The sequence below is a fragment of the Calliphora vicina genome, chromosome 5 (assembly GCF_958450345.1).
Source record: "Calliphora vicina chromosome 5, idCalVici1.1, whole genome shotgun sequence".
Lineage (NCBI taxonomy): Eukaryota > Metazoa > Arthropoda > Insecta > Diptera > Calliphoridae > Calliphora > Calliphora vicina.
The window spans coordinates 60018433-60030806 of NC_088784.1; the positions used below are offsets into that span (position 1 = coordinate 60018433).

Below are 12374 nucleotides of genomic sequence, written 5' to 3' on the forward strand. Positions count from 1 at the left end.
ATGTCCACTATAAATGACAATGAAATTGTAATAACTTTTGACGAACTGCGGCAATTAGATAAAGCCGACATTTCTGTGTGTGTAGATAAATACAGTGCGTTAAGTATTTGTGAGAAAAGCTCTGCTCATCCTGGTGAAATTTATAATATCTGGGCGCAAAAACTATTCAAAGCTTATGATGTGGAGGATTTTTCCAGCAAAGATTGGCACAGGATTATTGAACACTTGAACAATGTATTGCTGGAGGTAAGTGTGAATTAAATTAAAGTAATCATCAGACAACTAATGTACATTATTTATAATTGCCTCAACAAAAAATAAATAGCAAATATTAATTATGAATTAAAGTACTAGTCTGCGGCTGTATGGAAAAACTATATAACTCCACTTTTTGCGAAAATTGAGATAACATCAAAAATAGAAAGTGTGTATCATTTACTATCAATCTGTCAGATCGAAATTTTGAGAAAGGGCGAAATAGAACAAATTCGGGTCACAAGCTCTTTGGACTTACATTTTGAACCTAAAATTTGCAAGTCCCGAGAATTCGAAGAATGCATACATATATACATTAGGGTGGCCCTTAATAAACGAAAGTTGGATTTTGGCCATTCTCACCCCCAGTTTGGTGAACATTAGTAAAAATTAAAATGACACCAAACTTCCAAAACCACAAAAAAAAAATTATGATTTTAAAAGTTTGGAGTCATTTTAACCACAAGTGCCATTAAGCGTTAATTTCCATTCATGTGCTGTTATTATAAGCCCTAGAGTTTATGTTATATTTTTTTTAAATTTCATCAAAATCGGCCCAAAAATATACAACATTTCGAAATCTTTCCAAGAGAAATTCCAAATATTGAAAAATTTTACCTTTGACCTTCACGATTTAAGGGTTATCGTTTTCCGATTTTAGTAAAAGTTTCAGAGTATATTTAGAATTATCTGGACTATAATATTCTGAATAAGTTTGGCTTAAAATTCATAAGAGTAAGGAAATAGAGCTCATTAGCCAAAAAATTTCCAAATAATTGGTTTTTCTCGAAAATTTCAAAATTTAAATCGCAGGTACAGAAAAACTATAAAAGATATTTTCATAATTTTTTCACATTTGTATTCCCTATTATATTCTTAATAAATCCCAATGAGATGATCAAAAAATTCTGAAATTTGTTTAACAAAATTTTTAAAAATTTGAAAATGGAGTTTTGAAACTGCCGTTAAAGAATAGGTTAACCGTATCCTACGAAGACAAAAACTCATATACAAGTAAATATAGACATATTTTAAGTAAAAATGAGCTTTTATTTTAATATTTTAATTTTGTTCATACATTTCTTACTGAAAAAAATGCATTTTTTTCCCTTGTAAATGCATCTCAAAACTTCAGAGGGCTTGCCTAAAGGGATTTACCTAAAATTTTTTCAGGATGATTTTTTTACTAATGTTCACCAAACTGGAGGGTGAGAATGGCCAAAATCTAACTTTTGTTTATTAAGGGCCACCCTAATATACATATATTTTCTAAACTTTTGGATCAAAATCAATGTCTATCCTTTAAGGCGGGCCCTCTAAATTAATGGTGGTCAATTTGTGATGTTTTTTACTTTTTACAAAATTAAGAAAATTCATAAACAAAATGTAAGAAATACTATATAATATCATCAGAATCTGGCCTGAACAACCAGTGAAATGTTCATAGGAACAAGCTTATCTCCCAACAATAAACTTCAGTGAATTTATCAATAATTGGGAAATTCAGCACAATTCTTACCAAAATATTAATTTTGTATTCCCCTATAACTTCTTGAAAAACAAACTAAAGTTATTTATTTTTAAATTAAACTTATAAATTAAAAATATTCGTTTAAAGCAATGCGATATTCAATACTGATAACATTTTAAATTTATAAAATTATTTTTATTTTTGCTGCTTCTGAATGTTCATCAACCGGAGACATTCCTGAATAAAACTTCTCTTGAGCTTTTTCCGACTTTTCTGTTTGTTTTTGAAAAACTAGGTCACTCCATTTTTCGTAAAAAAGGGGTAAATTAACGTGCTGATTCAAATAGTTAATGGTTTTCCACAAATGTTTACTAAACTTGCCTTAATTCCGTAAAGTGTAAAAATAAATTAAAAAAAAGATTTTTTTGGAAAAACTAGGTATTCCATTTTTCGAAAATTCTATATAACTAGCATCGAATATAACTGAATAGAACCAGAAATATTTAACATTATTCAAAATTATGTTTTGTTTTATGCGCATAACAAGATAAATAACATAAATTCATATTAAATAATTAGTGAAATATGTTTAATACTTTAACCCCCCATTAACACGAAGCCTGGTTATTTGTTAACTAATAGTTCTACTGACAGTTTTCATACAAAAACAATTTTAATCGACAGTATAACTATTGTTTATTTAACACATAACCAGACGTCGTGTTAATGGGAGTAAGTGTGTTTTTCTCGTGTTTTTAAAAATGGAATTACCTAGTTTTTCCATATGGCCACAGAAGTATTTCTAAGATATTTAATACCTCTTTTCATATCACTTGTTAAAATATGTAAAATACTTTAATTTATTTTAAGTTTGTTAAAAAACTAAACGCTACAAATGATACAACTAATAATCAATTGGAACAGTGGTGGTTAGATACTCAAGAATTGTTAAAATGGTTGGAAAAAGCAATCAACTCTCTTGACATCGTTATAATTAGTTTAATACTTACATTTGTTTTGGAAATTGTAATTAAAACTTGTAAATTTGCAAACAAGAGGTAAGTAATATGTACACAAATCATCTTTATCGATTGACACATGCTGACACCTCATAACTGACAATTTGTATATCCATCACCATGAGTGGTATTAACACCACACATCAAATGAATTGTATTCTAAATGTTCTTTTAAAGTATAACATATAATGTAACCTAAAAATATGGACCATCAATGGGGCAAACAACATCTTACTGATAACGTTTAAAATATATTGAGTACTAAATTCGCCACTGCCGAACATTAATAGAAGAAAACAAGTAAGTAAGTATGGTCGGTCAAGCCCGACCATATAATACCCTACACTAATTAAAAGAGCAAAAACATTTTTCTATTAAAATTTCAATAATTTATATTTTTGAGTGATTTTCGGAAGTGGGCCTTATATGGGAGCTTTGACCAATTATGGATCGATCACCAAAAAATTAGGTCGTGTGTTGTATGTCTATATTAAAGTTAACTATGTTTTTTTTTTTTTTTTTTTATATGCAATCTTTATTGAATCCTTTATAAAAATAAGTATTTACAATGATTTGAGGATTTACTTAAAAGTATTACAACAATTAACAACTAAATAATCAATTAAAGAAACTACTAATATCACAGTAATTAAGGAAAAGTATTATAAAAAACCTTTAACAATCTTTGAACGTTATAAGAAATCTTTAAAAATAATTACTAATTACAACTCTTTTGATGCAAAAGAGTCTTAGTAATTATTTATCAAATTTCTTATTATTTCAAAAGAAGACGTTCTGCATTTTTCCCTAAATGACAGAGTCAGATCCCTTACAAATGAATTAAACATTGTATGTTTAAAATTACCATGCAATAACTCAGTGGAGTATCGGGGGTGTAAGCTATGAATTATTTTCAGGTTTTTGTTTTGAATAATCTGTAATTTTTTCGTATAAGTTTTAGCAGCTTTATGATACCAGACTTGGCAACCGTATGACATAATTGGCCTAATGCACATTTTGAAAATAAGAATTTTATTCATTAAATTAAGTTTAGATCTTCTATTGAGCAATGGGTATAGGGCTCTACCGCACTTAATAGCTTTTTCACAAGTATAATTTACATGATCTTTAAATGACAACTTCTTGTCTAATATAATTCCTAAATATTTGATCTTATCCAACAGGGGGATACAGACACCATTACAATATAGATTTCTAGTAGGAATACGTTTTTTCGATTTATTATATGGAAATATAATTGCCTGGGTTTTGCCATCATTAATCTTTATTTTCCATTTATCAAAATATTTGTGAGTAAATTTCAGACCATCTTCCATTTTCCTAATTATCGCGTTAGACACTTTACCACAGCAGATAAAAGCGCTATCATCTGCGTAAAAAGCTACTTCATGATTTCTACGAATAGTGATATCAGAAATATATATTGAGTAAAGGGTGGGTGATAATACTGAGCCTTGCGGCAGACCAGCTTGTATTTGTCTGTCACTAGAGAATGAGTTGTCGATAGATACCACAAATGATCGATGTTCCAAAAAGCTTTTTATAATTTTCTGTAAGTACAGGGGATAATCAAAACTGTTAAGTTTAAAAACAAGGCCATCATGCCAAATCGAGTCGAAGGCCTTTTCGATGTCAAGAAATATAACACCAGTACTCTTCCGATCTGCTTTGTTGTTTTCAATAAAATTAACAACTCTTTTGAGCTGATGTACAGTAGAGTGCTCCTTGCGAAATCCAAACTGACGGGAGTTAATAATATTATTCTGATCAGCAAAATCTAAAATTCTCCTATGTATTACTTTTTCAAATACTTTATCCAATAGGCTCAGAATGCTGATTGGTCTATAACTGGATGGTAATTTGGGATCTTTTCCCGGTTTATGAATAGGAATTATCTTAGCTTTCTTAAAAATCGTAGGAAAGTATCCTTCTATTAAACAGGCATTGAAGAGTTTACTTAAGATTTCAAAAAAGAAATCTGGCATATTTTTAAGTATAATACTATTAATACCATCTAGCCCTGGTGATTTATTATTTTTCAATAATAAAATATACGATTTAACTTCATCCGAAGTGGAAAATTCAATATCAGATTGTTCAGGAATTTTATGGTTGAGATCATGAATGAAACTTGAGACAGCTGAATCCATGGGGGAAGAATTATTTATAGTGATGGAATGAGAAATACCAAATACGTCTGCTATTATATTAGCTTTTTCGTCGCCAGATTTTATGACATCCCCATTTACATGAAGGTCAGTAAATGCCGTTTTGTTATTCTTAAAAGCTTTTGTTAATTTCCAAAATTTTTTGGAACCTGTGGGTAATTTTGAAATAAATTTTGACCATGATTCATTTCTGTCCTTATTGAGGTGGAAATCAATTAGTTTATTTAACTGATTGATAATACTTTTCAATTGTATTTTAATATTAACATCCACACATCTTTGATATTTCCGTTTATATTTGTTTCTCTGACCAATTAACATTTTAGTTAAATCGGAGATTTCCCTTTGCCATGGATGTTTTTGACCAACTGGTATTTTCATAAAAGCTTCTTTGACTATACAAATTAATTTATCGAAACATAAATCTAAATTACCTGAATTAGAAATCATTTGATCAATATTCTGATGCCTAATTTCATTTTCCACCCAGTTACCGATTGCTGTCCAGTCTGCATGGTGATACAGGGGAACTGAATACGTCGTATTTAGAACATTACCAGTAATAACGCATGATATTGGTACATGGTCCGACTGCAAAACATTGTTATGTGTCTCCAGATTTGTAAAGTTCAAACAAGAGTTTGATAAAAGAATATCCACCGTGGATGGCTGGGTTGGGATGTTGTTTTGACCAAAGCGTGTATACTCGTTTGGGTAATAAATGTAATAACCGGATTGGAGACAGTGGGTGTAGAGCTCTCTTCCAGCAGGATTACTTGATGCACAATTCCAAAGTGTATGTAGGGCATTTAGATCTCCAAATAAAAAGAAGTCGTTGGAGAAGGACGTCAGCTTGTCCAGGTCATTCTTAAAATTAGCTGAGTGAGTTGGGTTGTAAACAGAAGTGATAGTAACTGGGCGCCTATTAATATTAATTTGAATTGATATGTTCTCTGCAGTGTTTGTTTTGATTTTTGGTAACAAGGTATGTTTTATATTACATTTAATAGCGATTAAAACTCCTCCACCATGCGAAGGACGATCCTCTCTATAAATTTTATATCCACCAAGTTTAAATTTGTGGTGCGGTTTTAAAAAGGTCTCATTTAAAAGCAGAATATCAATTTTGCTTTTATGTAAAACATATTCCAGCTGGGCAGCTGCTGACTCAGTTGTTATACCTTGGGCATTCCAATGCATAACATGAACATTTTGCAAACAAAGAGAATTATATGGCATGTTGAAGCATCATACCTAAAACTCTTAGCTTGTCATATTTATTTTGACATCTTTGCAAAGCATCGACAGCATCAAAAAATATTTCCATGAGACGTTCGTTGGAGATGTCATCGCTATTATTTTTGTTGTAGCTTTTGTTCTTAGCTACCTCAGAATACAAATTGCCATAAGCGCGAGGGTTACGCGAGTTACTTTGGTGATCTTGCCTTGGCAAATGAGGAAAATCATTGTCATCTTCATTAAAAAACGAAACATTACTTCTTTTGTTTATAGCCCTTGAATTAGAAGTTACTCTTTGCCGTATTTCTAAATATTCTTGTCGGCTGGGACACTTTGGGTCATCGGCTCTGTGATTAACATTTCTTAAGTTTTTTTTTATGCAGTTGTAACACTTAAAAATAATACTGCCATCATGGATACCTTTGTTAAGCGGGCAGGATGCATATTCATGGTTGCCAGCACAGGCTGAACACACTACTATGCGATTACAATTTTTAGCACCATGTCCATACATGGCACATTTGGAGCATTGAGTAGGTCCTTTGTTGCCCCTGAGGGGTTTTCTCCAATAAACAGCTATATTACAAAAATATCTTATTTTCATAATCTCCCTCTTTGATACATGCTGACGATCAAACTCGATTATGTAAAGTGCGTCATCTACACTGGTACGCTTTGTTTCCAATTCCTTTACGCTCACAGGTTTAATATTATGCGAGATTAGAAATTCCTCGATGATTATCTTTGGATCCAGTTTAGGTAGGCCAAATAAAACTAATTTAAAATTTTTAGCGTCCTTTAACTCATGTGTATAAAACTGAAATTTTCTGTCCTTAAGAACAGTTAGAGCATCAATGTAGAGCGGTATAGAGTTCGATAAAATCTTCGTTCCAATAGTCATACGTTTATAAGTATATTTCTCACCAATTAAACCAATAACAGTCGAAAAACTGTGTGCTTGATCTACAATTATAGGCGGTATTTTTTCTTTAAAAACAACTGCTTCTTCTTCCTCATCTGATAGTAGTTGAAATCTATTTGAACTAGAGCTGGGTCCGTCAGAGGTTTTTGGCACCTTGAATTTAGGGTTATTCCCCCAATGTTTTCTTCTTTTTGGAGTAGCCATAGCCTTCCTCAAGAAATTTAAACTAAATCAAGTTGATTTAAACTTTTTATTTTAAAAATATAGAAAATTCTTTCTAGCAAGAAATTAACACGATGTTTTTATTTTGGGGCAGAGATGCCAGATGAAGTTAACTATGTTGAATTTTGTGAGTACATATAAAAACATTTGTAAGCGATTTATGCACTTTAAAGTGATTTTCGGAAGCGGTATATATGGGAGCTATGACTAATTATGGACCGATCGTAACAAAATTTGGTGACATCAATTTTGTATATATAAAACTTATTTGGAGCGGAATTTGTGGAGATATATAAATTAAACATTTATGACCGATAAAGTCCAATTTCGGAAGGACATTTGTATGGGGACTAGGTGAAATAATGGACCGATTTCAGCCTGTTTCAATAGGCTTGGTCCATGGGCCAACAAAAAAATACATCTTTTTTTGAATTTTTTTTTTCTTGTGCAAAAGTGTAAAAAAATCATAGTGTAATTTTCCATTTTTTTTAAATGAATACCCTTATTGAAATATTTGTAACCCAGACTTTATGTTCGATAAAGGCGACTTTAGTACTCTAGATTTTTTTAAGGTAATCAGTAAACGATTCCAGAGAGCGATGTTGTTTGCCATCAATATCTCACGCTGAAAAATATTGTCCGTTATAAATGTGTATGTGTCATCCTGAGACCATTGATAATCTATAAAAATGTAGTATAATAATACAATATTGAATACAAACTTTTAGAAATCTTAAAAGATTATTGAAGCTACAACAGTTAATAATAAACCTGACCAACAACTCCATATTAAAATTGCCCATTGCAGATGCCAACGAGTTTGAAAGTTTTAATAAAGGTGAGATTTGTTATTATTGAATTTAAATATGTCTTACCAACTTTGAATTGTTTATGTTTTTAAAGTTATATCATCATTATGTGATGTTGGCTGTTTGATTTCGTCGTCTGATTTTAAAACATCTATAGAAACATGGCGTGCTGTAGTCAAATTAAGTGAAAAATATAGTAATTGTCATAGAAATTTTCCTGATACTGAAATTGAAAATTGTACAAATACAGAAACGCATTGGTATGCTAAAGCAATATTGGGTATATTTAAGGAACTGAATCAAATTATACGTCTCTACAATCGGGTAAGTTTAGGGTTTATATTTTTAAGAAATTTTTTATTCTCTTCCATTTTTTGCTGGAAAATTACTTTTAAAATTTAAAAGTCGTATTGTTTACAAATCATATTAAAACACAATTTGGTAGTTCGACACATAAACAACTGGATAGGTAAGTAAGAGCCAAAAACATAGAATAAACACATAGAACGGAAGGAGAGAGTAATATATATGGAAAAATTACTCTCTTTTCACACATACGGGTGATACAAAAACAAAATACATGCAATACATTCTCATGAATTAGGTTTCTGACAACAGACTTAGGTTTTTGGCTCTCAGTTACCTATCTAGTTGTTGTCTATGGCCAAAAAATTAATAAATATATAGAATGGAAGCAGAGAGAAATGCCAATGAAAAATTACTCACTTTTCACACATATTCAATAACAAAATTCATAGCAATACATCCTCATGAATTAGGTTTTGACTCTCATAATTCATAGATAATTATACATAGATACGAGTCACTACGATTTGTCAAACAAAAATACAACAAATTATATGTCTGATACAACAACAATATACATATATTTGTTGCAAGAGTTAGGTTTTTGACAATTACGTCTCGTCTCTATGTTACCCTATGACCTAATTCATATGAATCAATTGCCATGTATTCACACATCACGGCTGTCAGATTTTATTGGCGATAAATAATTGGATTTTTTAGCTTAAAATATTTTCATATTTATATAAAAACTAGCATGCAACCCGCTACTTCGTTAGCGAAAAAATGTGGAAATAACAAAACAACTACGTAAATTATTTTAAAATGTTTATTATAGAAATTTTAATTATTGCGTAAAGTAAATACACCTTACAATTGTTTGTAGTTCATGATATTTTGAAGTATTAAAGCATCTCAAAACTGCTTGCGTAATTGAAAATTCATAATAATAATTGCAAATATTAATAGTAGATAGATAAAGATATACTAATTTAATAATGTGTGTGAAGTTAAATTTCGAAATTTATAACCCTAGACACAAACCAGTTGAGTTAACAGAGTTATGTTTAAAAGTTTACATGATACCGTTAAACATTGTAAATCAAGGAAAGTGTATTCAAAATGGAATAATAACCACACGGTTGAACCTAATGTACCACTAATGATTGAAACGGGAACTAATCTCCCGTTTTTTCCAAAAACTAAGTCAAATCATAAATGTCAAATATAGTTTTATACTTTTGCGGAATTTTTAAAATTTAATTATTATGGATGGACGAATCTAAATTCATGGAAAACGGGAGAAGATGGGCAGATGGAACTTGCTGGAATTTATAGCCAAGGTGTTTTTCTATCATAACCCATGGTCATAACCCTTAACAGTGCGAGTTTTGATAGAGAAATTAAAATTTTTCGGAAATTTAAATTTCTTGGGAGGATGATCTAAATTTCTTGGAAATGGGAGAAGATGGGCGGATGAATCTTGCTGGAATATTTAGGTAGGGTGTTGGTCTATCATGGTCCGTGGTCATAACCTTTAACAGTGCGAGTTCTGCTAGAGAAATTTAAATTTTTCGAAAATTTAAATTTCGAAATTTAAATTTTTAACAGTGCGAGTTCTGATAGAGAAATTTAAATGTTTCGAAAATTTAAATTTTTTGGAGGATGAATCTAAAATCCTGTATAACGGGAGAAGATGGGAAAATTAAATTTTTCGAAAATTAAAATGTTTTTGGAGGATGAATCTAAATTTCTTGGAAATGGGAGAAGATAGGTGGAATGAACTTGCTGGAATTTATAGATAAACTGTCCCACTATGATAATCTGTGGTCATAATATTTAACAGAGCGAGTTTTGATAATAATTTTTTTAATTTTGACCAAAATCAAAATTTAATATACTTGGGAGGCTGAATCCGAATTCTAGGAAAACGGGAAAAGATGGGCGGTTTTTAAGTCTCATAGAAACTCACATTCTAACTTTTAGAATTTTCTATGTTTATGAAAATCAAAAATACTATTAAATAACTGTTAGTTCAAACGTCATTTCGGAAATGCTAAATCGCTTTTCAAGGTATCTCGTCTTCGATTCGTATGGTACCCAATTTGCCTTTTTTTTGACAAATCCTGCTGCTTGCAAACGTTTTGCTTCTTGAGTATCTCCCTATGATATTGCAAGCTCATGTTGAGTTTGACAACAACATTCACGGATTAATGCCTCCAAATCTTGGTCTTCAAATTGTTTGGTTGTCCTGGGCCTTCCGTTTCAAAATCATCACTTCTGAACATGCACCATCTCTTGCACGTTGAAACCGATGGAACACGTTCACCATAAGCTTTGGTGATCTATGTGTACTTCTGCGGCACGTTTTTCAAATGAAAGAAGTAAAGCAAAACTTTCCACATATGACGCTTTGTTGGCACAAAATTCGACAAAAAAAACTTTGTTGTTTACACTTAATGTTCAATAACTAAGCGAGGATGAATGACAGATATATACCCTTTAGAGTGATATAAAAGTTATTAAAAATTAAAAAAGGGGTTCAAAAGATACGCCACCTATAGCAAATCCCACATTTTTAAGTCATATACCCAATAGTTGAAATCAAATTTCAGTAAAAATATTTTTTTAAACACACTTTCAACATATTTGGGGTATTCAAACGGTCTGATTGTCCTAATATATTATGATAGTTTAAACAAATTGTTGTTGTGCTTCAAAAAAAGTGTTATTTTATGACAAAACAATGAACATAGTTCAAAAAGTCTTATTAGTTTAGAACATTATTGTTTGAAACACAACAAAAATTGTTTAAACTATCATAATATATTAGGACATTATGACAATAAGGACATTATGACAATATGACCTAATAGCATATCATTTTTTAAAATTTTAAAAATTGTGGTGTGAATGTATGTACATATACATTTTATTTACACGATAAAAACGTAATAATTAATGAAGATTAATATATATATATGGAATATGAAATTAAAAAACTTACATTTCTAAGTAACGTAGAATTTTTTCTTTTAATTGAATTTATAAAATTTGAGCACTTATTATTACACAACTATTTTTTTTCAAATGAGTTGACGGTTATATGTAAATAGTGTTGTCTATTCATCGAAATAAAAATATTTAAATAAATGTTTGTGTAAACGATTTTATTTAAGCGAAAATTTATTTGTTATTATCTAAAAAAATGTTTTTTTTTATAAAGCGTGCAATTTGTATGAAGAATACTGGTAATAAGGTTTTAAACTTGAATTTTTTTCATACACAATTTGTTTAACGTTTGGAAGCGTAAGCAATTTGTATGAAGAATACTGGGAAAAAAGTTTAAAACTTATTTCCATAGAATTTTATTTTAACGTTTGTCGTTGCGTTTTATAAAATGAGGCCCTAAATTTGTTTTATAATCTTTTGATAAATTGAATATGAATAAGGTTTTAATCATAGAGACACATATTGCGTAAATTCTGTTTTTTAAATTTATAAAAAGTTTCTAATACTACATTTGAGTGAGATATAAGTTGATTTTATAAACTTGATAAATAGAGTATAAATAATGATTTACTCATAGATACACATAGTGCTTTACATTTTAATTTTTTTAGGGTCTAATTTTATAAAACGAAACGACAAACGTTAAAATAAAATTCTATGGAAATAAGTTTTAAACTGTTTTCCCAGTATTCTTCATACAAATTGCTTACGCTTCCAAACGTTTTGTTTTATAAAATGAGGACCTTAATTTACTGAAATTGTTATTAAATTTTGCGAGAACAAAATTCTTATTTTAGCGAATAGGAATAAACACGTGATTTTTTTTTGAGAAATGCTTTAATGAATATATTTTTATGAATATTTTTTGTTTTGTTTCACATTTCAACAAAATAATTTGTTTTGTAGTTTTTTATCAAATAAAACTATAAC

General features: G+C 30.0%; 1 protein-coding gene across 1 annotated transcript in view; it reads left to right on the plus strand.

Annotated features, from left to right (window-relative positions):
* The window catches only part of LOC135959728 (uncharacterized), an 18045-nt gene continuing 5671 nt past the window's right edge, over nucleotides 1-12374 (plus strand). Inside the window, exons 1-4 of the mRNA XM_065510756.1 lie at nucleotides 1-246; nucleotides 2597-2784; nucleotides 8046-8155; nucleotides 8203-8450. Coding sequence (XP_065366828.1) covers nucleotides 1-246; nucleotides 2597-2784; nucleotides 8046-8155; nucleotides 8203-8450 — 792 coding nt within the window. The remainder of the gene's footprint in view (nucleotides 247-2596; nucleotides 2785-8045; nucleotides 8156-8202; nucleotides 8451-12374) is intronic.